This window comes from Sesamum indicum, linkage group LG8 (genome assembly GCF_026168435.1).
Source record: "Sesamum indicum cultivar Baizhima isolate 11 linkage group LG8, ASM2616843v1, whole genome shotgun sequence".
Classification (NCBI taxonomy): Eukaryota; Viridiplantae; Streptophyta; class Magnoliopsida; order Lamiales; family Pedaliaceae; genus Sesamum; species Sesamum indicum.
Window position 1 is genome coordinate 30,836,035 of NC_142664.1, and position 27,387 is coordinate 30,863,421.

The 27,387-nt window shown below is 32.6% G+C and overlaps 2 protein-coding genes, 1 long non-coding RNA gene and 1 pseudogene across 6 annotated transcripts; 3 read left to right on the top strand and 1 right to left on the bottom strand.

The window, feature by feature from the left end:
• The first annotated feature begins 7,040 nt into the window (after positions 1-7,040).
• Positions 7,041-8,329, top strand: LOC148787369 (bZIP transcription factor 44 pseudogene; annotated as a pseudogene).
• An 8,010-nt stretch (positions 8,330-16,339) lies between these two features.
• On the top strand, positions 16,340-24,189 carry LOC105169669 (DNAJ heat shock N-terminal domain-containing protein). 4 transcript variants are annotated; one of them, XR_016066866.1, is made up of 12 exons: positions 16,340-16,480; positions 17,023-17,128; positions 17,850-17,912; positions 18,556-18,638; positions 19,192-19,354; positions 19,437-19,566; positions 19,951-20,109; positions 20,202-20,374; positions 20,591-20,671; positions 20,752-20,800; positions 23,506-23,558; positions 24,152-24,189. XR_016066866.1 is itself a non-coding variant. In XM_011090140.3 (11 exons), exons 2-10 carry the CDS (start codon positions 17,036-17,038, stop codon positions 20,797-20,799), a joined length of 993 nt encoding a protein of 330 aa, XP_011088442.1. In that variant the 5' UTR covers positions 16,340-16,480; positions 17,023-17,035; the 3' UTR covers position 20,800; positions 21,436-22,811. The 4 variants fall into 4 exon arrangements, 1 of the variants encoding a protein (XP_011088442.1); XR_016066868.1 differs by lacking the exon at positions 16,340-16,480 and adding an exon at positions 16,574-16,592; XR_016066867.1 differs by lacking the exon at positions 16,340-16,480 and adding an exon at positions 16,609-16,870.
• Positions 22,977-24,580, top strand: LOC105169668 (aspartate carbamoyltransferase). The gene is made up of 3 exons (XM_011090139.3): positions 22,977-23,207; positions 23,506-23,558; positions 24,152-24,580. Exons 1-3 carry the CDS (start codon positions 23,126-23,128, stop codon positions 24,293-24,295), a joined length of 279 nt encoding a protein of 92 aa, XP_011088441.1. The 5' UTR covers positions 22,977-23,125; the 3' UTR covers positions 24,296-24,580.
• A 1,855-nt stretch (positions 24,581-26,435) lies between these two features.
• Positions 26,436-27,382, bottom strand: LOC148787370 (uncharacterized). The gene is made up of 3 exons (XR_016067007.1): positions 27,237-27,382; positions 26,969-27,074; positions 26,436-26,481 (listed from the first exon to the last, which is right to left on the bottom strand). It is a non-coding gene; the product is annotated as an uncharacterized LOC148787370 (long non-coding RNA).
• Positions 27,383-27,387: the final 5 nt, after the last annotated feature.

The window sequence follows — 27,387 nt, forward strand, 5'->3', positions numbered from 1 at the left end:
CCATTAATGGTGGTGAGAGAGAAGGGTGGTGAAGGTAGAAATCAAGGAGGAAAGACGGTGGCGATGATTATAGAGAGAAGAAGTAGATGGAGAACGAGGAGACAAGAGAGAGGAAGGAGATTTAGGTTTAGAATTTCATAGGGGAATAAATATAAAAGCAATCAGACTGATCAGTGGGCCAGGTCAACGGGTCAGGGTGGACGAGTTGGGCAAGCCTAAATGTGGACGAGAGAGGGGTGTGAGTGGGCTGCATTCCATAGTGTGCGAGTTAGATGATGTGGGCTGGGCTTACCAACGGGTCATGGGTCATTTTTTTCAACGTTTAATCAATATAATTTAGTTCATCAATAATAAATATTTAAAACGTTAATTAATAATCAGCTACCTATACTTAAAAAAAAAATATTAAGTTGAAATGCACTCTTAATTTAAAACTTCTAGAATACGGAGCCTTTAAAGTAATACTATAATTTCATATATATAAATGCAAGTTTCTAAAGTAGCTTAGTTACGTGATTATTCAATAAAATTTATATAAAACAAATTATTTTTCTAAAAAGAATCCGTACTTATGTTAGACTTTAGGATTTAATCAACATAGTAATATAATAAAGCCGAAGTGGGCTAGTGGAGTAAGGCTCGTAGTCCAATATTTTATTGAAGAGCAAATTGGTCACGCCTCTATCTTTAAATCACTAATCATACTCACCTACATATAAAGGTGTATATGTTGAAAAAATTAATGACGAGTTAATGTTCGAATACACTCATGTTTCTACTTCAATTTATTTTTAAAAAACTTATAATATTTATATATCTTTTATTTTTCTATTAAAATATTTTTTTATTAATTGTAACATTAGGAAGGAAAAAGAGACAATTATATTTCTTGAGAAAAGATGAAGCGATAAAAATTACAAAAACTTATTGTAATTTTTCTTTTGTGAATGGGGTCAATTTAGTGAAAATATAAAATGTATACCAAAACTAGTAATTCAAACTCTTTCCTCATAATCAATATGATATTGATATTAATATATAATTAGTCTAGGTTGAATATAGAGATCTCCATGAGATCACGTGTCTCGACTCCTTGTGCCTACTCGAATAAAGTATGGTCTCTTAGGAAAAAGATAGGCTAGCTCCAAGATTCCCAACTAAAACTTTTAGATACTTAAGTTAATTCAAAATCAAGATAAATATACGGGCCTAGATATTTATAGGCCGTATTGCGCTTACTTGCTTGGTCCATGTGGCATCATTTCGAATCTTATATTATTAGAAAATTTGTGGTTCAGATATCGAGTCACTGAAAATAATTCTGATAGAATGTTTTAACCTGAAAAAAAGATACGGATCCTAACGCCTTATTAATATTTTACTATTGTTCATATTTTTCTTAAAATTGATATGATATACCGATATCAGTAATATTAAAGAAGATTTTCCATCCAAAAGCATATGGAAAAATCTTCCCAATGACCAAATTCTTCTTTATTTCTTTTCGTGAGGTTTATCCATAAATCTCCTTTTCCAACTGCCTTTATTTGTGGAATTTGACATGTCAAAATCTAAGAAACATTGAATTAGTAATAAAAACAAAGATACTGTAATTCAAAACATAATCTGAATAGTAGCATCAACTATGAGCTACAGCTTTGTGTCTCTATTTTCTTCTATACGTTACGAATGAAACGACTAATCACAAGAAATAAATTATTCTGCAATATTCAGTTTTGTTATTTTTAAATAAATTTATTATAATAAATCTTAACCCTTGAGATTAAGTGAACTAATTACCACTATAATTAAGGTACGATAATCTTTGTTGAATATAAAGGGAACACTGAAGAGGCCGACAAATTTGAAGTGATAATGATAGGACAGGTTTCAATAGAGACTCCACATGTGTTATTGAATGTAAGGTTACTAAATGATGGCGTAAGGACATTTTAGTCCATTAGTGACACCATCTTTTTCCTTGGACTTTCCATTCTATGTTTGATATGAAACTTGTTAGCGAGTGGAAGTTTCTTGGCATAATTGTTTTATTTATACTCAATGATTAAATGGCAAAATTACCCTCCAAGTAATTTTTAAAGTTGTGTTTCGAGTTAGGCATGTTCAGTTCGATAAATAAAAAAACGAACTTTTGATTCAATTCCCAATCAATTTGTCAATTTTTAGATTGTGATTGAATTCGCCTTTTGAGTTCCTTTAATAGAGAGCCAATCAATCGCTCGCCAGTTGCCAGCTGCTCTTTCTCTTCCTATCACTACTGTTGGATTATAGTGCTCGACGATTCTAGTAGTCTAGTACTGCTTTGTTCTCGAAAAATTCGAGTCAACGGGAGAATATCCCATCATCTCGTTTAAATATGATTGTCCGGATTTTTGTGGTGTGCTCTTGTGAGTGTGAGTGTGTGTTGTGCTGAATATCGGTACCGAAATCGAAACTGAACCAAATTATCGAATTTTCAGTTTCTTTTTTGATTATTGAACCAAAAAAATCGATTTATTTATTAAAACAATTATATAATAATTTGGGTATTCTTCTAATTTTGTCCAAAAATATCGGTACAAAAGTATCAAAATTTAAAAAATAAAATATACAATGGATGGAATATTTATGAATGCAATTCAAAGTTTCAAATCAAAAGAACACAATAACAACACATTTATTTAATCCAAAATCATAATAAAAATTTAAATTTAAATTTAATAGCACAATATTCAATATCAAAATAATACATATAGCGAATAACATCGAAAGAGAAGAAGATTGAAGAAGAACGAAGAGAGAGAAATAATTAAGACAAAGAGTAAAGAAGAATTAAGAAAGAAATATGGCAGTAAAGAAATGGATGAGGAGTTTTGAGTCTTAAGGGGCACGAGTCCTTTGGTGATGATAAACGTGTTGTGATATATTTGGTCGAACCAAATGTAGGTGAGAGATGGGAACACGAAGGTGGAGGGAAATGATTCGAGTAGAGAGTTCATGTGCCGCACTGGGTCTCATAGTTTCGCTAAATAAAGGAGGATCGGACCAAGTAACACCGTGTTTGCCTAAATTTATCTAAACAATTATTTATAAATTTCAATAATTTTATTTTTTCAAAATTAATACTTAAATAAATTAGAGTATGAATTTTATAATTACTTCAGTATAAATAAAACTAAAGAAGAACTGATTTTCTTCTCTTTTTTTTTTTGTAAGAAAAATAAGTTATGACCTTTTTAATTTTATTTAAAAGAACTTATAGTACTCTTAATATCATATTTTTTATCTTATATTTATAATTTTCTAAAAATTGTTTTGAAGAGTTATAAACTCATTAAATTAAGTATATTTGATGTTTTTTCAAATAGCAACGTTGGTTCTTAGTTCAGGTAATTAAATTTAAGTTTTTTAAATAAATGACATAGCAAAATTAGGGAGGACACAAAAATGGTGCTCTTATTAAATAACAAATCTCGTTTTTCTTTGAGAATTTAGACATTTACAAATAAAATCAGAAATATAATATTTTTTAGTTGAATTTTAAAAAATAATAAAAACCATTCAAAATTTACATTATTTTTCTTTGAATAAAAAGTCCATCCTAGTTTAAATAATGCCATAAAATCTAAACAGTCCCAATATAAAAAATAAATAAATAAAATTACTTTATGTTATTTTACTTGCACTAAAGTTAAATAAAGATTTTGAGTTCTAATTTATTTTCTTAACACAGACTCAATTCATCAGTCACAAGCTCGTTATTGGAAATCAAAATCCGATGAATAAATTCTTGAGCCCTAAATCAGAAAGAGTCTTTTTAAAAATAAACACAGTCAGCTCACGCACACTCAAATTCGAACACAAATTTTTGTGCAAAAATTTGAGTCTAAATCGTTAGATTGTCGGGACGAAACAAAAAGTCTTGAGATCTGGATACTTCTGTTCTAATCATCCTACCTCATAAGAAAAATAATAATTAAAAAAGAAAAAAAGACACAAAGGTACAATCACAAAAAGTGTCAAGTACCAAGTGTAGCATCTCACAACCACCACCTCCCACAACATGGTGACCCACCAAAAGATCTTCCCTGTTGCACAGAGAGGGAATCTCCTTGTCCCTCATGAAATTACGTTGATGCCCACAGAGCCTCGTGACTTGATTAGTAGTTCGTGAAAGGCCATTTAGGACAATTCGACATGATCTGGGCCCAGGCCCATTGCAATTAATTCTAGAGCCCACCTAACTCTTCTCAGATGATCTCGCATGACCCATTACGACGTCGTTCAGCGACAACCTTTTACTAGTTGTAGCTGACTAGTTTCAGTGTCTTACGTTGTGGCTTTAGCAAGCGGCCCTTTCGCGACTCAAACAGCCGCTTTCCGGCTCGCAACGGCTCAAACGGGCTACAGTTTTATTAATATTTCACTTTTGCTCTTTATATATTTGATGTTTCCTCTCATCAAATAAAAAGTATCTATTTATATAATTTTATGATTTTTTTAATCATTATTACGATATAAAGAATTTATTTATATAAAATGCTCTAACATCTATTTATCTGAATATGTTAAAAAATAACTATAAAATAAAATTCAATATTTTTCAAATATTCTAAAAATAATTTAAAAATAAATTTAGTCAAACGCATCTAAATCATCACACTTTCGTGTTTCTCCGAAAACCCTGCGAGCTCGAAGACATTACAGATGATTGGATCACCTTGTTGGTGGGTGAAATTACAGTTCTGCCCAGGGGAATCGTACCCGTAAAACTAATTCAATCGTCAATCATTGTTGCGGTGGAAGGGCGATTAAGACAATTAAGCGATCGGCCCCGGCCTCAATAATTTTACACGAATTTACAGCCCACCAAACTCAACTCTGCTGCGCCTTTCCCAAAGCCCCAAGATTTCGCGGAACAATCGCTTGTTATTGTTTTGGAAGTAATTGATGTGAATCTGATACTCTATAGTACATCACTACCCACATGCTATTCATTTTTCTCCTGTACTATAATCACATCTCCTCAAATTTTAACTTATAGCTTACATATTTTTATAAAATTTTAATTAAAAATTATTTTCATTCAGCTCATGGTTTGCACATTGCTAACAACTAATTAATATTTTTTGTATTCCAATAAAATTTGTACAAAATAAAATAGAACTCACACGTCTGATGAGACTCAAACTCATGACCTTAAATTCATTCATGTGACTATAGATGATGATCTTATTTGTATTGTACATCCATAAAAGAAGATTTAACTTATGTTACGTACTTTTTGCTCCTAACATAAAATTTCTTTTTTTGTTTTCTTTGATGAGTTTAATTGTTACGAGGCTTTTCCCATATTAATGAAATATTTTATTTGTTTTATTACTTTTATACTTGCCGCAATAGATTTTAATTATACCATTTAATAAGATATCGTCATATATATGATATATTTCTAGTTTAAAAATGTATTTTTATACTTATTAAAAAAATAGTTATTTGTCTAGGTCTTCACTCTTATATCGAAATTGATCTTTTTGATATATTTGACACTCCAGTAGAAAAAAGATACTATTTTTTGGTTATTATTTCACTTGTTGTTTGTCAATAATAATTATTTTTCATAAAAAGTAACAAATTCTATTTCGATAAGTTATTTTTTTAAAAATATTACAAAAAAGTGTGTTTAATCAAATAATAATATGTGAATGAAATAATATAATTAGATGATAGATTAAATATAATATAAAAATTTTAAAATACGTGAAAGTGTAAATTTGATTATTGTTAAATTTTCAAATCATATGAAAGCTCCAATATAAACTTTAAATATAAAATTTCAAAAATACAGTAAAAACGATAAAAGTTGAATTAAAATTATTAAATAAGGGTAAAACAGTTAAAATAAAGTTAGATTCATTTACAAAAAAGCCAAAACAGTCTTGACCTAAAAGCACTTTTATTAGCTGTTTCAAAAGTATAAACTGACATCTCAAACACTCTAAAAATATTCTTTTAGAGACTATAAGCTGAAAAACATCTTTTTAAAGCACGCTTGCAAACACGCTTTTAATACCTTGATTACTGGACACGCTAATGAATGGATGGCTAAATTAATGCTATATTTGGGTTTTGTGACCTCTGTGGCTTTTGGCGGAAGGTTACTGGCAAAAATTCTCAGATGATTTAAATTGATTCGAATATAATTTGAATAGATTGAAAAACAGTACAAAGTAATACATATATTAAATTTATTTCTATTATAATATCCAATACATATATAATTCAAAGTGTCTATAATTATATGGATTTGCATGCTATGATCTTAATTGTCCGTATATTTTGAGATCAATAATAAAAAAATAGTGGTTATTATTTCATACCAATCCGATTCAACACGAGATAAAAACATACAGATTGCGTTATGTTTCGACATTTTACCACCTTATAGTGGGTATTTGTATCTTTTCACAATTTTACCCCATCACCTAGGGCAAAAGAATATAATTAAAAAGAGAAAGAATTGTGCTTATCATTTTGTTATATTTGATTCAAACTCAAATATTAATTTAATACATTAATATTTTGAAATCAATGAATATAATATATTATTAAAAATAAACATATATAAATAACAACATTGATAAAATTTAAATTAGGAGACATCAATTTTAACACTGGAACAACAGCTGATCTTATTTTGATACCGTGAAAATTTGTTGTTATTTTATTTGAAACCTGAGATGTGTGTGTTGAAGTTGAGCGTTTTGTTTGGGGAGGGTAAGGGTAAGGGTTTGGGTTTGGGTTTATAATATTAAGGTTTGGGTGAGTGATTGATGTTGGTTCCCAGCTGTATGTAGAGACGGTTGCAGATACTTCCACTCCCCACCCCACATGTCCCATCACTCTCTACCCCACACAACCCTCTCTACCTTTTCCTCTCAACTAAATTCCAAACTACATTATTATTATTTATTTATTTATATTTATGATGTCTTTGATATTTGTTTTTCCCATTTTCTCCACCACCTTTTTTCACTCTATAAAATCACACCCAAACCACCACAATTACTTCCCCTTCTCTCCTCCTCCTCCTCCATCACTAGCAAGTAGCAATAGCATCATCATCCTTATTCTGCCAAAAAACAAAGAGAAAGCTCTTGTGAGAGGTAGTAACGTAGCTAGTTTGTGTGTTTGGTTCACAGGTATTTCGGGTGCTCATTCAGAACAATCTTGATGCTCAATTCATTGTTGTTGATCTTTGAGATTCATGTCTGCAATTCTGAGTGAACTCTTCTTCTCGGGGTTTATGATAAATTCCACATACAGGCGCAGGACCCATTTAGTTCAATCTTTCTCCGTTGTCTTTCTCTACTGGTTCTACTACATTTCATGATTCTTGCCTTCCTTTTGCTTCTCTTTATATAAATATATATATATATATAGAGAGAGAGAGAGAGAGTATAAATCCATTATTATATATTAATCTCTAGCTACATAAATAAATAATAACAATAATTATCGATCTGAGGTCCTGCTAATAATTGGTAAAAACGATTTGAGATCTTCATTTTGATGGATTCTTCGAGTGGGATATCGTCCAATTCTTCTGGGCTTCAGAATTCGGGATCTGATGAAGACCTCCAGCTGTTAATGGATCAGAGGAAGAGAAAGAGGATGATCTCCAACCGCGAATCGGCTCGCCGGAGCCGCCTCAGGAAACAGAAGCATCTGGACGACCTGATGGCCCAGGTGGCTCAGCTCAGGAAGGAGAATCACCAGATTCTCACCGGCCTCAACCTCACCTCGCAGCAGTATCTCAATGTTGAATCGGAGAACGCCATTCTAAGAGCTCAGGCCGCCGAGTTGACCCACCGGCTTCAGTCATTGAACGAAATCGTGAGCTTCTTGAGCCTGGGGAATGAGAGCAGCTTCCCTGCAGAGGAGCCGGCTTATGGGATGGCTGAATGGGCTGGGTTGGTGACCAGTTCCTGGAATTGTACTCTAAGCCAGCCGATCATGATGACGGCGGCTCCAGCTGATACCGGGTTTCTGTACTGATCTACAGTGACTTCCCGTTGAAACTAGTTTTTTACCGAGTATTAATTAATTAATTAATTACTACTAGCTGGAGTGGGGGGAGGAAACTAAGCAGACAGCAGTGATTAATTAATAATATATATATATATATATAATATTATTATTAGATTATTAATTAGGGTTGTTCTTGTAAAATGGGGCTTCTCTTATCTTATGTGGTAGAATTAAAGTATGGTTTCTCAACAACTTTTGTACTTGTAATTTGCTTTCTAATTATTATGCAATTTTCTCATATCCATCTCCCTACACATAAACGCTGATTTTTCATTTTATTTCCCCAAATGATAGTGCTACACCATTATTTATTTTTCACCAAAACATTCTTCACTCCTCCCTTAATTTAAATAATGAAAAAATATTTATTATAAAAAGTAAATATTCAAATTCAATCATTTCCTATACAATATTAGGTATAAAAAGCAAATAAGAAAATAAATTGATATTTAAATAGTATGAAGCATCCCATGTTTTCCTATAATAACTACATGTTTGTAATCAAAATTAGAATTATTATGGATATTCACATGCGTCTAATAACCAAAACTTTAAAAATTGTGTCCAACATCTCATCAACTCCCAAACAAGCTCACATCAAACATTAGAGAGGAAACCACTCTGTTTTTCGTTGTTGCTCAATTTGAATTAAAATATGTAAAAGTTAGGATGAAGAGAGAAGGTGGTCAACATCTGAAAAAAATAGCAGACATTTTGAAAAAGAGTCGCGGAGGAAGAAAAGAGCAAGGCAACTACGCAAGTTGGAATAGCAGGAATACATCCATCACCTTCACTTCACGCCCTATAATTCAAACTCGTTATGAGTAGTAGTAGTTGGTAATTGGTATTTTATTTTTAGATTTAATGCAATTTATTTTTTATTGATTTTTTAAATAATTAAATTATTTTTTATAAAAAATTAACAATTTATCCCTCTGTAATTTTTAAATAAAAAAATAAATTATTTTATTTTAAGAAACACGTAGAGAGAGATAAATTGCCAATTCATTTATAAAAAAATAATTTACAGATGTATCTAGTAATTGGGTTTTTCCTTTTTTAATTTTTTTTTTGTTAAGAAAAAAAGTAAGTAAATATTATTTATTTTACTTGGAGGATCGGAAATGTAGAGAACAAGGCCGGCCCACGTGCAGGGGACAATCTCTTTTAGTACAAGTACAAAAGGCATGCTCAGTCTTATTTGCTAATTAATTACTGACACTCATTAACCTCCTCACTTCATCCTTTCATTTTATTATTATTTTTTTCTCTAATTTTTTGCCTAAAAATATGGTTAGATGTAACTCGTGCCATCTGACTCTCACTCTACACTGGGAATCTTTTATTTTTATTTTTTTAAAGTATTTTTCAAGTTTTCTTGTCAGGTTTAATTATTTTAATATGACGGCAAATATTTGAGTTCTGCATGTGATTTTCGTAACACATACAATTCATTGCACCATTTAATACACTTACACTTAAAAACTAATCAAATACAATAGATAAAGAAAAATTATTTCGTGAAACTTGAAATTATAACTTTATAATTATGCATAATTATACAATCTTTCTACGAGATTTGGTGCATTTACACGTAAACCCTCCATGATATGAAAAATTATAGCTAGTATCCATTATGTTTATTTTCGTTTATCAAATAGATCCACCCGTTAGTAAAAATTCATGAAATTTGTTGATAATATTGTAATTTCTTAAATCACAAGAATTTTACGTATAATTACACCAGATCTCAGGAAATGAGTTGCAATTATCTCTTATTAGCCGTTATGACATGTCGTCCCTGGGTGCATATAATAAATAATTATTTATACTTTAAATATATTATAAATAAGAATAAAATATATACACCAACATATTACATTTAAAAAAATAAATAAATAAAATAAACTAAGTTAGCGATATTATCAACACAACAACATTGGTATCGCTGTTTTACAAATTATCGTCTGTGTGTAAAAATATCATATTAGTATAGATAAATAGACAAAAGAAGGCGATTCGTAAATAAAAATGAGATTTTATTCTTTTATATAGTATAGATAATTATGAGACTTAATTCTTACTAGAATACATTTGTGTGATTGAGTGATGAGAGAAAACATAATAGTGTGGGTATTTAATTTAAGGTTGAGGGTCAATGAAGGGCATTTGATTTCCATGGGAACGCAAGTCACAATTTCGGCAAAGTTACCTTACTAATTACAAGTAGACAACATTGTTGTATCTTAGAGTGTGTGCTTAATAAGGTTGTAGGAGCATAATTAGTACGAAAATCTACCAACTTGGAAGTTTTCGGAGTTCAATTATTGAATGGGTCAATTATCTTTGCACGAAATTAAGCATACTAGTGCTACTAATAATTTCCCCTAGTAAATTAAACTCCCAGCAAAACTACAGTACTGGAAAAGATGATGCATAGATTGATCAAAAAGACAAGTATACCCCTGAAGAACTATAAAATATTCCTACTACAGGGATTCAAGCACTTTTATTCGAATATTCAACTTATTTAACTTGAAATTATAGCCACAGACTCAGCTAGCTTGGACGGACTGGATTCCACGACATGGTTCTATACACACATGCCCCTACTATAAGTAGCCTGCACAGTTATTTCACTTGGTATAGATAAGTATGAATTGTTTCTGAAATCTGCACTCTTTGATCTCATTAATATGTATGAATTTGAATTGATTAATGCATTAGAAGGATTGTAATTGCGCTGGTGGGGAAAGCCTAATGATCTCCCGATTTCAGATTTAGATCGCAACAAGTAATCTAAATTGAGATATCCGACGTACCAAACCTCAGTGGATGGAGATTTATTTCGACCAAGATCAGAGGAGATATGAGTTGATGCAAAAACATAGTATCCATCAGATGTCAAAATTGACAAGCACTAAGCAGTTGTGGTACATGAATGAAAGGTAACTGCACACTTTAATTTTTTACCACTTTTTTTCATGTGGAAAAAGAGCCAAGAGGACAGAGAAAATGGGGCTGCAACTTGGTGTCTTAGGGGAAAACAGGATATGTGTTTCTTTAGATTCCAATATCTGCTGCACCACTGTTTCAAGTAAAAGAAAACAAAGCAAATCAAAATGCCCCAAAGATGCTTAGTGAAAAATAAAATAAAATAAATGAGAAAATCATCCCACTTGTGTGTTCGTACTGCATTTTTTTTTTTTTTGGTTAGGCAAAGAAAAACAAATATTTATAAAAAGACAAAGGCTGTCATGTTATGGTCACAAACTAGTGCTGCAAATCAAAGTTCTACAATCCCATGTGTTACTCACTTTCCCCAACCTTTGCCTTGAGTACTATGTAAGGCAGTCAATTATCACATATACCAACCAAAGCATTCTTCCATGTAAACTTACTAAAATGCCCTTGTTAGAAGTGTTCTCCGAAGAATTTGTTTGTTGGGGTGGGGGGTGGGGGGAGGATATGTACTTCTAAACCCGAATAAATTTTGTACAGACTAGAATAAGCTTTATTGCAATCTTGATCATGTTTAAAGAACTCAACTGTGTCTGCAGGATATCTCGTTATCAAAAATTCAAAACCTGATCAATCATCCATGCTTCACAAATGATGCATGGAAACACACTGTTGCTTACTTTTACCTAGATGCATGGCTAGACCTGTTGAAGTCATTAAAGTAACAAGACACTTAATGAATGCAGCAATTATCAAAGCTGTACTAATTTCTCAATCAAGCACATCACACAGTGATTTTCATAGTCATTTTGGAACATTAGCTTAGAAAAGAATCTTAACTCTTAAGTCACCCTTGTCATTATTCATAAACAAACATAACCCTGTGCAGCGTGTACTCATGAGGAGGGTTGGAGAAGAAGACAAGAAAGAGAGGCAAAGAAGAAAGTCAATTAACGAATAATGCTGCTGGTAACCTATTTCCACTATTGGATTTCCCCAAGCAAAGTCACAATAGCATCACGATCAGTGCTAGGACAAAAATAAACAACATTCGAGTGCAGGAGTGGAACTGCAAGAAGGGTGGCAACAGAAAAGATGAGAGTGGCTCCCATGTCAAAGACCCATAATCACAATTGGGCAAAAGCTTGATTTCTTAAAGGGTAAAAAGTGAATGTAACTTTCAGGCATGTAAATAAAGGAAAGGAAGGGAAGGTCATTTGCTACACACTTAATCAGGAAAAAAAATATATGTATTCTAGTTCAGTATAATCGATGGTTATGATCTGTTCGATTAGTTATAGACCGGAGACTGTTTTAAATGTTATTCGGATTCATAAGTTTGACATATTATATTCTCTACAAGCTCAAGAATTTCTTATTTACTCCACTTGATAACTAAACTTTCAACTATATATACATATATATATTTATTCAGCATCTAAAAATATAACGAGAATGAATTGAGGAAACCAGCCACAGACGTATGCACCTCTCATCTTTGTCTTGGTTATGATAATATTAAATAGTTCACGAAAGAAATTAAACGATTAAAATACAGAAAAAGGTGATAAACATCTTTTCCCATTATCATGGTTCTTATGAATTGAAGGCAAGCCAATGAGCTCTTCGTTACAAAAGAACCCCCTATCATAACTTTAGAATTTCTTTCTTGCCTTTGACAAAATCAAGCCTTTAAATATTGCATTGTCATTTCTTTTTCGGCATCAGTTGACAGATGGTAAGCCAACTGGTGGAGTTGATTAATTATTCTGAAGAAATAAATCCAAATCTCATGGAACAATTCAATGGCATAGCACAAATTAAGCAAATGCCATTATCATCTCTAAAAGTCCTTGTACACGAGTATCTGCATTAATAATGTCAGAAAATTCTAATTGTAATTATAAGACCAAAAACATACTTTCATTAGCCACAAGCACTTGCATTATGAAACCTTTTGGGTTTATTCTGTTCTCACCTTTGACTTTTAGCATTTCAAACCAATTAAATACAGACAGCTGGATATGTTATATTCTAAAACTACATTCTTTATATTTAGAGGGAACAGAGATGTTGAAATGCCTTATGATGCCTTTCCTTTCTAAGGTTTATTATATAGGAAAAGTTAAGCGAAGCATAGACATTCTTAATGAGATTATGATAGCATGTGGCCAGCCATGCTCTTCAATGATTCACATGAAGGCAATAAGAGATGGCTCCTTCGGTGATAAAAAATATTAAGTTGAACAAAAATCTCACCACATGAAAGAACAAACAATTTTGGGGGTGTTTGATCTATTTACTTGTTTGTCCTTTTTTTTTTTCTTTGTGAGGGGTGACTGTGGGGGTCAAAAGTTGCAGTGAACCACTATTGCTCCTCAAAACAACATTATAAATCATTTAAAGAACAAAAAATATACATACAAAAAGAGAGAAAGCGAAGTTGCTGGCCCAACTAAATGGACATAGTGGTACTTCTTTTATACCTAACATTGATCATAATATTCTTTTAATCTATCTACTCTGCTTTTATCTGTCTCCTAATTGCTATTGAGTTTTTGTCATATGCTCATTATAATGGGAAGAGAGGTAGAAGATTGTAATCTTGACACAAAACCCCTAACTTTAGATTCAACAACTAGGATGTCCCCTTCAACCGCAGATGGATGTTATGTGGCCATACTGATATTCATTTGTGTGTATAACAGAACAGGAACGCTACATTGATACTCGGTCCAGCAATGAAAAGTGACATTTTCCTCTTAACCAATTTTTTCACAAATTCACCTGCTTTCTTTCCAGTTAGGAAGAGAGAAGCATGAAACAGTACCATTTTCTACAACAATGAATAAGCCAAAAGCCTAAGCTAAATAGACCGAGAGTAATCTGCAGAAAGTTGACCCACTAGTTTCAAGTTATTGTCCAAATACAGATATCCAATTTGCTTTTTGCATTTTAATGCTGAAGGACATCTGTTACACTCCCATTTTTTGAGAAGTAGATTTCAGCTTTCGGAGCACCATTATGCGGAAAAGCTAAGATTTAAACATCTGGCTAACTTCTTTATATGGAAACAGAAAAATTAAGGAAATATTAACAGAAACTCTTTTTCAAAACGCACATAACGGGAGAATCAGGTTCTTTTCTTTCTTAGCCACAATTTTTCCTATCACTAGTTTGAGATAAGATAAAAACATAGATCAGAGATGTAGGACCATAATATCATCAAATGGAAGGACTAGTAGTGATGCTAAACTTGGCAACCATTTTATTGAAAGTTCACTCACTTGAAATAGCAGAACGTAAAAGATTGTAGAGGGGAGTCCTCACCTTTATTGCATCTAACTTGCACTATTTACTTGTAGAGCCTTGTTCCCAGCACAACCTGAGCTGTATCCAACATAGAACGGCTCCTTGAGTAGGCCACTGGTTTACATGACATGTTGATGCTTCAAAAAAATCTCCAATATGCAAAAGGAGCTTAATTAAAACGTGCATCTTCAGCAATGCTATTCACTGATTGATTTAAGAGCCCTGAAACTTTTTCCTTATGCTGCTGCTTAATAGAAAGAAATCTTAGTTTTGTATCTTTGATCAGAAATTGAACTAGTCCTACAATAGGTAGATTCCATCCTCCATGCTGATGCAAATTAATGTAAACAGTCATCAAGAGGACTTGCTTATACAATTTTTCTTGTTAACTGTGGATTGACGCAGAGCTATCGTTTTCTGATAGTGAGAATAACACCATGCAAACTAGTAGCCTATGAGACCTTATGTTTCTTGGTGTTTATGACCTGTCTGTAGAATGTTTGGCAAGATTGGTGAGGGCAAACTCTCAACTTTCGGAGACCATCTTGGCTTAAGTGCTGAGATGCAGCAGAGACGCCACATATTCTTCCAAGATCAATGATCCCTTTACGCATGCAATAATGCTGAATCATGGAATTGTTCTTACTTCACCAGCACAGTGTTACAAACGACAAATCTCTCAAACTCAGCCAGCATCCAATTACACAAAGCAGCGCCACCATGACTCTCTCACACAGCTTGACATCACATGGTTCATATTAAACAATACAGCAAATAAACATCCTTATCCTTTTTCTTCTTTTTTCTCATAACGAATCTTCTGTCGCCCTCAACAATACCGTATTAACAAGAGGATTATTCTGGAAATTTTAGGGCCACAAAAAATGCTACTAATTTCGTATCACACGAGTTGATAGCCTTTTTCTCTCACTTTGTAAGCCATCAAACACTCGCAACTTGCTTCCCGCTTCTTCCGCAAAATATTACTACGTATTTTCGGCCCAACACTTGAGCCCGCGAATCAGTCGCAACCTCCAACTCTCCACCATTTCTTCTTTCAATGATTTCATCAAACACTTCTACTGCACAGCCAAATGGTAGCCTGTGCGAAGATAAACTATCATGCATTTACATAATTTGAATGGCATAAAGGAAAATTAATCAAATAAAATATGATAAATCTGTTGATTAAAAAAAATAGACAATCACAAACTTATCCAAATTTGAGATTTTTTTTATAATTACACTGCATTACCCTTATATTTGGCATACTTGTCCTTACACTTACGTGGTTTGTAAAATTATATCTAGTATCATAGTATTTGTATACGTCTAACAAATAAATTTATTCGTTGGTCAAAATTAATCAAATTTGTTGATATTAACAATAAAATTTTATAAAAATATATATTTATATCCGATTGACTATTAAATCAATAATAAATCAATCAGGATAAATATAAATTATTATTATTTTTTTGTGAACAACAGTAACTCCGGTGATTTTTCGTAAATATAAACAAATTTAAAAAATATTAAACGTAAAATTTCAAACTAAAAAAAGCATACGTATAAGTACGAAAACTTCATAAGAGTACCTACAATTAATTTTTTTGAAGCTATTTTTTATTTGAATGATGGCTTACGTAACAAAATAGAATAAGAGGGAGGCCGTATAAATATGCACATACATGTTGGTTTTATTATATACAGATGAAGCTCAATAATCACAATATTTTGACTTTAATCATAACGAAGTCTGATTCTGAATCGCCTCAACTCCATTCATTTACATTCTTACTTCTAATTAAACAAATTTTAATTGGTGCTTAAAAATGAGGCCCACATCTGCCAAGGTTCAGTTATGGTCATTTTAAGGTTAGCCCATTAACTTGTTCTAGTTGGGCCAAGTATTTCCATTTGGCCCATACTTTTTTATAGTGGCTCCTTTTCCGCGGATGAGTCTATTTGCATCATTTCAACGGCCAGGTATAAAAACTGCACTACCAACTGAAGATATCGCAAAAAAGGATTTTTTTTTACCAACGACAAATTTCAAGGAATCGGATTCTGGGCAAGGAAAACTATCAATTTTCCTCAGCCTGGGATCGATTTCGTGAGTTTCTCTCCCTCTCTCTCTCTCCGCGTTTCTTATGATCTGCATATTCCTTCCCATCGTTGTTATGACTGTATTGGAAAATTGCGAGCCTGCATGAGTTTATGTGAAAGTTGAGTGATTATTTTATCCAATGTTTTTCATAGTCTGTGGTTTTGATGTCTTTTTCATCTGTTTGTTAACGAGAAGGAATTCGGCCGAGGACATATATTTGCTTTTGCTGGGGTCTTAAAAAATATAATCCTGCATGTGTGTGTTTAATCGTATAGCATGTTGGAATTTTTTATCTTGTGTTTAGGAAATGCTAATCTAGACCGGTCTGATTGGACCTGAACCAACACAAAAGCATAACACATTTGTTACGCGATTGGCACTCTTACCAATCACACGGTAGGTGTATGTCTTTGTTGTGTGATTGGTTCGATTAGGCCAAATCTGATTTGAATAAGAAGTTTTTCTTGTTTCCTGCATTCCGGAATGTCTGGATAAACAATGATGTGTTTTAGTTTTGTATCCTTATTTTTTCCAAATTTTTTCCTTAGTTGAGTGTAACACATGGACATGGCCGAGGACAAAACTTATTACAAAATATTAGGAGTTGAAGTGGATGCCACTCGTGCAGAGATCAACAAAGCTTACTACCATAAGGTAAGGTTTTGAAAATGATATAATCAGTGTCATTTTTATTCCCAATGATATGCCTGTGGAACGCCATAGAGCACATTGAATTAATACAAAGCGCTTGGTTGCCAGTCCAATCGCGTACTTTCTGTTTGTATAATTGTATTGTGAGTAGGACCTGCCACTATTTCATTCAATTTATGTGTTTGTGTTCGTGAACATCTTGGAATGTAGAGTGTAAGCTTAGATTAGCAAATGTAGTTCATCATGTTAATGGACCATAACGATATGAATATGTGCCCGATCCATCCTTCATTGTTGTAGTCATTTATGTTTTCCGTGAAACCCAATACCAAGTCTTGAATTTTGGGTAAATACGTGAAAATCAATCTGGGCATTCCAAGTGGTGTGAGTTTGGCTCTCATACCGACACACCAAACATGTGTGCCCACTATAATTGAATCTCTGCACACTTCTGGCTTCTTGGTTTCCCACCTTGGAATTGCCAGAAGGATCTCTTTCTTGTTTTAATGTCAACTTGACATTTATTAGATTATCTTACGTTTTGCAATCCTAATGAGTTTCACTTTTGCTTGTTAAAATGTATTGTATTCAGTATTTTGGCTTGATGCCTTCCTTTTCGATATAGTGTTGGTATTTTACTAACTTGAGATTGACAGAGAAATCCTTTATAACAATGTTGAAATGTTTGAGAATTGTTAGTGTTGTTTCGTGCTTTTGTTCCTAGGCAAAACTTGTACACCCTGATAAAAACCATGGAGATCCAGAGGCTGCTGCTCAAGATTTCCAGGTAAGCTACATGTCTACTTCTCTGAGCATTGTATGGATTGCTATTTTATATTGGATTTTACTGGTCATGGCATCCTGATTATTAGATGAAGTGATTCACATAGCAGGACATTGAACTAAAAATTGGTAGTTCCAAAACAACTGGTATAAGCTGCTAACTGTGAGCTTGTTACAAATGCAAGCTTTACATGAAACTCAGATGCTAATGGTGAGCTTTCTGATAGGCCACTGAGTTATGAGTATTCAGTTTGAGACACGAGAAAACATTTTCTCATATGCTTGTTTGCTGTTTAAAGGATCTAAAAACTCTCACCTCCCTTAGGAATAGTGCCCTGCCCTGGCTCACCTCTCGAAACCCTGTAACCAACTTTCATTGTTTCTTTTCTATTACAAAAAGAAAGAAAAAAAAAAAACAAATAGTAAACACTTTATGTTGTAATGTTCTGAATTTCTCAAATGAAAATTAAATTTGCAAATGAGTTGATATTGCTGATGTCTAAGACTCGGGAGATCAAGTTTATAATTTGCATTACCTTTCCTTTTGTTTTGGAACTCTTGAGTAGGACATGTACAGATTGCCTTTCTCCATCCCATATTTGTTTTCTAAAATCACTAATCCTTTTTGTTGAGATTCCTGTATGCAGGTACTAGGAGAGGCTTATCAGGTATTAAGTGACCCTGAAAATCGTGAAGTATATGACAAGTATGGGAAAGAGGAAGTAATGAAGTAAGTAAAATAACACGGACATGGGCATATGTAAATATATTGTGGAAGCTAGGTCAAGTCTGCAAGTTTTTACATATATTCCTTCAATGCCAAAAACACGCCTGTTAGTTATCTTTTGGGATTCCTTGTAAGATTCCAACTTAAGAGAACCCCAACTTGGCCGGCTAATATGTTGAGGTTGGTGCGAATTGAGTTGGGACAGGACTGATGCAGTTCATTTGAAATTCTCATTCCTTTTTTAATCTATTTAATTGAATGATGCCCAAAAAACTTAGCCAAAACTCATAAAACCAGGAAAGATGGGATCAAAATTGTGCAGTGTATCTAAACTTGAAGGGCGGAAACCTCTGTACAACTATTTTCCTAGTAATTCCAATATTCAGGTCACACCTAGCAACTTAAATAACATAAACTATACAAATTACTGACCGCTAGGACATTGATTGTTGTTGCACTACAAAAAACTTACTGCAGCTTTTCCTTTCACATCATTCTAACTGACACCAAGGCAAAACAGGAAAAATATGACTGATCTTATTCTTTCTGATTTTAGGGATACTATGGTTGATCCTACAGTTCTGTTCGGAATGATGTTTGGAAATGAAATTTTTGAGAATTATGTCGGACAGCTTTCATTGCTTTCTTCACCACCCTCTGAATTTGATCCCGACTTACCCCTTGAAGTTCAAAAACCGAAGCTTGAGAAGTTAATGAAGGTTTACTTGATACTTTCTGTAAATTTCTGAAATGATTTTGTATGCAGTGCTCCACTTAGCCTTTTCGTCTCTTTACGTGAAGGCATTGCAAGAAGAAAGGGAAGAGAAACTTCAAAAAGTGCTGAAAAATCGTCTTGAACAATACGTTACAGGTCAAAAAGATGATTTTGTAGAATCTGCAAAATTAGAAGCAAAACGTCTTTCTCAAGCTGGTATGCGCTCTTGCTGCATTCTTTTTTGAATATGTTGTTAATTCCTGAAAATATTTTCTTCTTGGAAAGATAATGATGAAATAATTCCCTGAGAATCCTCTTTTAGCAGGGTAATATCTGTATACCCAAGGAGCCCCAATTTATTACTTTTGGAAAACTGAACTTTCTGGCCGCTGCCTGCTGGAGTTGCCAGTCTATGTAAAATTAAATTATAACTAATACCAGTATAATTCTTGAAATTATGCACCTGGACATTAGCAATCATAGAAGTAAAAATTCAAAGAATTCATATGACTTTCATTTCGGGGACATAAATTGGCACAAAAATAAAAGTGGAACAAAGTTGCAAAGGGAAGTATACACTCATTTAACGTTATTTTCCAGCTTTCGGTAAGGCCATGTTGCATACTATTGGATACATCTACACAAGGCAAGCTGCAAAAGAAATTGGAAAGGGGAAGCGCTACTTGAGGGTTCCATTTCTAGCAGAATGGTTTCGGGATAAAACACACAAAAGAAGTACGCAGTCTGCAGCTGCTCAAGGTCCCAATACCTGCACAAGCTTCGGTTTTACATTCTGTCCATTCATTTAACCTTTTAGATGAATCGTAACCTTGTTTCTGTTATCATATCAGCTGCTATTATCTATATTCAACTACGAGAGGAATGGAGGAGGTTTAGTGTAGAAGAGATTAAGGATGAGAACACGATGAAAATGGTTGAAGAACTAAAAGACGCAATTTTTCACTCTTTCTGGCTAATGAATGTAGCAGATATTGAAATGACTGTATCTCATGTATGTCAAGCGGTAAGTTTAGCAATAGTCTTGGCTCATCCTCATTGATACAGTGGCTCATTGATTTCCTTCCATGATATAATGCCATGTTCATTTTCCACCAAAGATTCTGCCTGATCTTTTTTTTCCAAGATCCATAAGATTCTTGACAATCGGCCTCAATCTATTTGTAACGCATACTTCCGCATTTTGAATTTTTGTCAACATCTTGTATTTTCTGACCATCAGGTTCTCAAAGATTCCAGTGCTTCCAAGGACACTCTCAGGCTACGGGCCCATGGATTGAAAAAACTCGGTGCTATTTTCCAAGTAAGCTTACTGGTCGCTCTTGTTTTGTTTATATTTATCATAAATCTGACCTTAAAATGTTCTCTTTCTTCCTGCTGTAGGAAACTGTCCTCCAGAGCAAAGAGAATATATTTGGCTGCTCAGGTTAAGGTGAATATTTGTTGAAATTATGTTGTTATTGTCATTTATCCTTGATATAAACAGCCTATCCCCTGAAGCATTAACTGCATTGTTGGTGCTCTTCTTAAAACTGAGGTTGCTTAATGCTGATATTGGAACTCAGGATCAGTTTATTTCTTGTTTTATGTGGCTAATAGGCTCTAAGGGTTCTTTATATCACCTTATAATGCTTCACATATTTCCTAGCTCCTGTAGACCGTGAAAAAGACAAAATTCCAGCATATTAGAATATATATTTTTTCCTGGGCAGGATCTCAGTTTAACTTCATCTCACTCAATTTGACATATGATTACTGTTGATGGCTTAATGTTGAGAATGCCTGTCGAGTTCTAAGCTGGAGAAAATTCGATACCATCTATGTAGGTATTCGTACCCTACATTAACTGTGTGAGCTCTTGGATCAACAAATTATGATTTCGTCGTGTATGATTCAATGGCTGATAGTCCATGTGAGTAGTAGACTCACATGAATGGCATCGACAAGCAGGTCGAGGAGTCATAAATCTCTTAATTAGTAATGATGCTTAATTTACGGTGGACATTGATGCTCTGTTCCAAGTGAATTGCTAATTGTAGTTCCACTAAATTACATGTCTCCTCCAAGTGATGACTCCAAACACATTCAAGTCAATTTACACATTCAGGAAAGCCGTGCGGCCACTAAAACAACAAATTTGAAGAATCTAGAATTACGAGGTACTGGGTTTGAGACTCCATAAAACGGATGTTTATCTCATTTTATAACAGTTTCATTCATTTTTTTATTAACATATGCAATTAGTAAATAATTTTAATATAATTACAAGGACTTATTTCTTGTGTTTCGATGCTTCACTAAATTGAAAAGATTAAAGAGGAGATCTTCAGTGAGATTAAATTACTTAGCAATCATCCCTGTGAATAATTTTATTTAATTTGTGGTTAAATGATATTAGGTGCCATAATTTATTCAATCAATTCATTAGAAAAAGTAAAGTAAAGCTATTTGTCTAGATTAAATTAAGATTCATTCTCGAGAAGTATAGTGGGAGGAATTGCATGGAAACAGAACCCTGTTGATATGCTTCTGCTATACTAATATCCCGACAGCTCACAACTATTTTCATGCAAGGAAAAAAGAAAAAAGCGTGTTTTGAAAGATGTCAACTCATGAACCAATAATTGTCGAAGTTGAATGGAGATAATGGGTTTACTAGGTCTTCTTTAGAAATATGGTTTACTTGGATAACGGGGAGCTGTCCTAACACCACTTTTCGAAAAAGAAAAGTAAAGGAAAAATTAATTAATTAAAAGGGTGATAGTGCTTCTGATCTTTACTCCCCACCATCCTCCTTTTGAGTGGTGTTTGGTGCATTGTCTTTGTCGTTTTGGATGATTGAAAGCACTACACCTCCACAAAAGCTATTTTTAGCCCAACCTAATTTGTCTACAAACCACACCAAATGACACTTATGGCCCTCTGTTCTTCTTCTTCTTATATAATCTCATATTGTGACTATTATTATTCTTTTTTCAGCTTTTGTATGATATAAAAAACTTAGTGAAGCAGACAACTCTTTCCTTAGAGTGCATGTATACTCATGAAACCCATATTAAATGATCTTTTCTTGGCGCAATATTCACCACAGTTATGTAATAAACTTAAGCTAAACCAATTTGCATTAAAATGTAAAATTTATCTAATGTTAAATATTCTCATGCACATGTATCTATGGTGATGAAACCCTTCATTATTAGCATATATGTTCATCTATTGACTTTAATCTCAGCTTTTTTCCATTTATATTTAACTTGGACAAAAACATTACTGGTGAATTAGGTAGCCCATCTTACTTTTATACAAATTTGAATATTAATTCCATTTTTCAATGTTGCTATAGTTAATGCCTCATTTTCATTTACTTACTATGAGGGGCAGTGTAGATGATATGATTTGATGATGAAGATTTAGGGCTCCGTTCCATTTGTGTGCACTCAGTGTTTTGCATTAGTTAATGCATTTTTATCCACTAACTGCATAGACTTAGTGCCCCAACAACGATAAAATGCTGTCCCTCAACTTTATGTTTTTGAATTCTTAAACTAATAAAGCTTGAAAATGCGCTTCTTTATATTAGAATATGGTTTTCCAGTTTATCCCGAATGCTTTGTTTATGATCTCTGCAACAATATACAAAGGACTGCACTGCACTATCTCTCTCTTTGTGTTTATTTGCTTTCATAGTGAACAGCCAAAAAGCTAAGAACCCTCTTCTGCCTTTGTGAAAACGTAAAGTTTTATCAAGAAGAACCACATGGACTTGATTCTTCTCATCAAGAAGATCGGCCTTCTTTTCCTCCTCGTTTCTGCTGCTCTTTTCTCGACTTCTTTTGCAGGTAGATTTTGGTGATCGATCAATTCCTCGATTGTGAAATATATATATATATATAGATGAAGCCCTTTTGTTTCCATTAGTCTTTATTTGCTCGAATATATATTAAATGCTACTAAAATGCAGTAATATACCATGCATGGCTTCCTAAGCTAAGGGAGTCTAATGAGTTTGTCATTGACGTTACGGCTAGTCTTTTTTTGAGGTGTTAAAATCCATGTATTTAGGATGTAATATGCATGAAAATGGCTTTATCTAAAGATGTGTTTCTTACATTTTCTTTGCTGAAAATTTTCATGCAGGCCGAGTGCCTAAATCCGTGGAGTCGAACAGAGTGAGTATTACTGAGAGCGAGGTATGTATATATATCTCTCTCTACCTGATGTTAAATTGGTAACAGGAGAAATTTTGCTTTACAATGTACAACTTTGACAACCTTTCGTGCTTGGCCTCTATTTTCCACACAAGTTGAAACTGATGACTGACCGTTACATGCATCTTCCTAGGAATAAACTCTTTGTTGTGGTTCAACATCTTTAACTATAATCTCCTCTTATAATATAATTAAAAGTTGTTTTGGGATTAATAGATGCAAAAAACTTTAATCATACTTATCATATTATTGTTTTTATTCGAACAAAATTTAAAACCAAACTGTAATGAATTAATTTTGATCTGTTGATCATGATGCGTGTTTCTTTTCTTTTTCCTTTTTCTCTTTTCCCTGCTTGCATGTCTGTTACTCACATAATATGCAACTTATTTAGGCACAATAATTTGATTACATCAGAGGAAAATACAAGTATTTGCACGCTATATCTGATCTAATATGTATATATGCATGCAAATTAATTTGAGATTGATTAATAAATATTATGGGTATATGTATATGTTCTTTGTTGTTAATCAAGTGCAGCAAAACACATATATGTCTGAATTTCTGGGCAGGAAATAGGATCATGGGATCCATTACCCCACGACGAAGTGAGTGAGATTCATGAAAGACTGCTTAAAGTGAAAACAAACGATTATGGAAGATATGATCCTGCGCCTGCACTCGTCAAGCCTCCTTTCAAACTTATTCCCAACTGAAGTCGTCATAGCTATTACATATGGATCGTCAGCTTGAGGAGTACCGTATACATAGTGTTATATATATATTTATATATATGAATAAGAATAATGTATGTGAGGAAAAATGTTGTAATCATTTTTCCGTAGTATATGTCTATGCATGAATAGGAATCAATATGGTTAGTCTTTGTATAATAGAGTATGTTTTATATGTAAGATATGAGCCGCGGCCGGTACGTTTGTAGTAACTATATATGAATATGTATTCTGCTAATGTTATATTTTGGGGAAGTTAAGTTTCAATTTCCATTTAGCAAAGTTATGTGATGTAAATCTTGTGTAGGAAATCAGTTGATAGAGATTTGTGTGGAAGATAAGATAAGAAAAACACCTATGACATTATAAAGTTTACACGGATTAAAATGTAGGCTTAAATACATTTTGTCCCATTGAACTTTTCGTCATTTAATAATTACCTTTCTAAACTAACAAATGTAGCACTTACTCCCCACAATTAATTTTTTAGACAATATTGTTCTTATATTATATTATATATATATTTAGTTCAAAAAATTTATTTATTTTTAGTAATTTTGCATTTTAAGTTTAATTAAAAATATTTTCATTGGAAAAAGTATCTTTTATTTATAATAAAATAAAATATAATTAGTGAGTTAAATAGTTCGAATTTTATTCTTTTTACAAACTCAAAATTAACTAATAAATGAGTACAATAAATATACAAAAAAAATTATGAAAGATTTTATTAATTTTGTGATAAAATTAAGCTATTATTTATTTATTTTTTTAGATAAAAATGAATATTTAAGTATCCGTTTTCTTTAATATATTTTCTTTAAAAAATATGATAAAATGTATTTATTCATTTTTTTCTAAAAATATTTAACTTTTGGTTAAGCATATATATATTTGTCAATTTCTTTTGAGAAGCATATATGAGTTGTTGGTTATATTATATTTATTATGTATCTACTATATATATATATTATTTTATACTCGATTTTTAATGTAAATTTTTTACTTAATAAAAAATTTAACTAACAAATAATTTGATTATAATTTAATGTACAAAATACTAAAATATATTAAAGATAATAAAATTGTTCAAGGCATAAGGGACATTTTTGTCCAACCAAGGGGGTAAGTATTACATTTATTAGTTTAGAGAATAAATATTATATGACGAATAATTTAGGAGAGCAAAGTGTATCTTACCGTAAATATATAAGATAACATTTCATAAATTACAGTAACATATTATTAATATATTAAAGAGTGTCTGAAGTATTGCAATATCGTAAAATATAAATGAGCTTTTGTACAGTGTTATGTCAGACTCAACTATTCCAATATTATGACCAATTCCTGCATAGCATTTGCTTAGGATTAAGGGAAAAGGCAAAAAAAAAGACTTCACTCATTTTTCTTTTTTATAGGGATAATTAATTGTCCTTCGTGAGTTTGGTATAATTACGCATAAATTCTTTTAATTTAAAAAAATTATATTTAGTGCTCTTGATACTTGTTTTTGTTTAACAAATAAATTCATTTTTTAGTCAAATAAATTCATTTCTTAGTGAAAATTCATTGAATTTGTTGATATTAACAAAAAAATTAACACAAAATTATGTTTTCTCTTAATTGACTTATTACTGATTTATTGTATTTATAATAATTTTTTTTATTAAATATAAAAATAATATATATAATTTTTTAAATCATAAGAGAATTCTTTTTTTAATAATAATTAAAAAAAAGAATTATCCTACTCAGCAAAAGGAGATATCAGTGCTTCTCTGACACATAACAGCATTCTTTCCTTTCTGTCCTCTTACATCAACAAATATTTAAAACGATTCTCCTTTAACACAAAACGAAATTTGGGGGTGTCGTCTAATCCCATCTCAGTTAGTTTTTTTCCCCAAAGTGCTGCTTCAACTTATTGGGCTCAGACATCCCACTAGATGGGCCATAATGGGGCCCAAATCCCTAAAAACCTCTTGTTCTGGGAATTGGGACCATGGAAGCGCTTTCCTTGGTTTTCTTCGCCAAATTGAGAGTGCAATATGCCGTTCATTTGTTCCATCTATTTATCATTATTTCTAAAAAAAAAGACTTACTTGCATAGCAACACATGCTCCGCTTTTGCTTCTGAGAAACAATGAACATACCACCCTCTATTTCTATTTCCAGTAGAAGAAACCATGTATCTTGGTGTTAGAATCACGACTTATTGCTTTATTCATAACAATTTTCCTTACTCATTATAGGACAAATTGTGAAACAACGTTCACGACATGAATAGGTTATTTTCAATTATTTTGAATATTCAATCCAAATCAAGATTAAAATTAACGTGTCGTAAATAAATATGATATCATAAATTTAAGTTTTATCATACGTACGAATCTCGATACTTGAGCAACAACTGCATTTATTTTCTAATTCCATCGTGTCAAAGCAAAACTTCAAATTTCCCAAACTTTCAATAATGATAGGGGTACTTGATTTTGAAAATTTGAGACAATTGTACACGCGAATTAACTATTTTATCGCTGTTTAATTTAATTTATTTAGAAGTATTATATTATTTATGTGATATGAATAATAGGTAGAATTGTAAAATAGCACTTTATTCGAATTTACCCAAAATAATTTCATGATACTTACGTGTGGCGTGGAAAAGCATAGAATGCGTAGTGCGCACTCCGCGTACCCCAGAAGAAACCAGTCACCATAGTGCAAAAAGAAGTCAAGGGAGGTCCATAATGTACCACTTCCAATACAGTAACGTACAATTCAACAGCACAAATATTGTCTCAGCAGCCAATTTTAGAAAATAGGCATTAAAATTTGTACTTGGAACTTAAAATAATAATGATGATAGCCTTCCAAAAGAGACGCGTGCTGACGATATGTGAAACATTGACGCCGTTACCTGCAACCACCGCCGTCTGGAAACGTGGACTGGCAACGCAGCGCCAACTAACGTCGTCAAATAAATGTCTTCTCCTCCTTTCCTGCCTGAAAATTACTTATAAGTACTGTCGACGAACAAGAATAAGAACCTTTTCTCTCTCTACTTTCCA

What these genes read in the sequence shown, in the direction of transcription:
- LOC105169669 (XM_011090140.3), top strand. Translation starts at nt 17,036, where the DNA reads ATGGACATGGCCGAGGACAAAACTTATTACAAAATATTAGGAGTTGAA. An exon ending in CTGCTGCTCAAGATTTCCAG is followed by an intron (nt 17,913 to 18,555) that starts GTAAGCTACATG and finishes TCCTGTATGCAG; the next exon opens with GTACTAGGAGAGGCTTATCA. An exon ending in GGGAAAGAGGAAGTAATGAA is followed by an intron (nt 18,639 to 19,191) that starts GTAAGTAAAATA and finishes TTCTGATTTTAG; the next exon opens with GGATACTATGGTTGATCCTA.
- LOC105169668 (XM_011090139.3), top strand. Translation starts at nt 23,126, where the DNA reads ATGGACTTGATTCTTCTCATCAAGAAGATCGGCCTTCTTTTCCTCCTC. An exon ending in TTTCTCGACTTCTTTTGCAG is followed by an intron (nt 23,208 to 23,505) that starts GTAGATTTTGGT and finishes ATTTTCATGCAG; the next exon opens with GCCGAGTGCCTAAATCCGTG. An exon ending in TGAGTATTACTGAGAGCGAG is followed by an intron (nt 23,559 to 24,151) that starts GTATGTATATAT and finishes ATTTCTGGGCAG; the next exon opens with GAAATAGGATCATGGGATCC.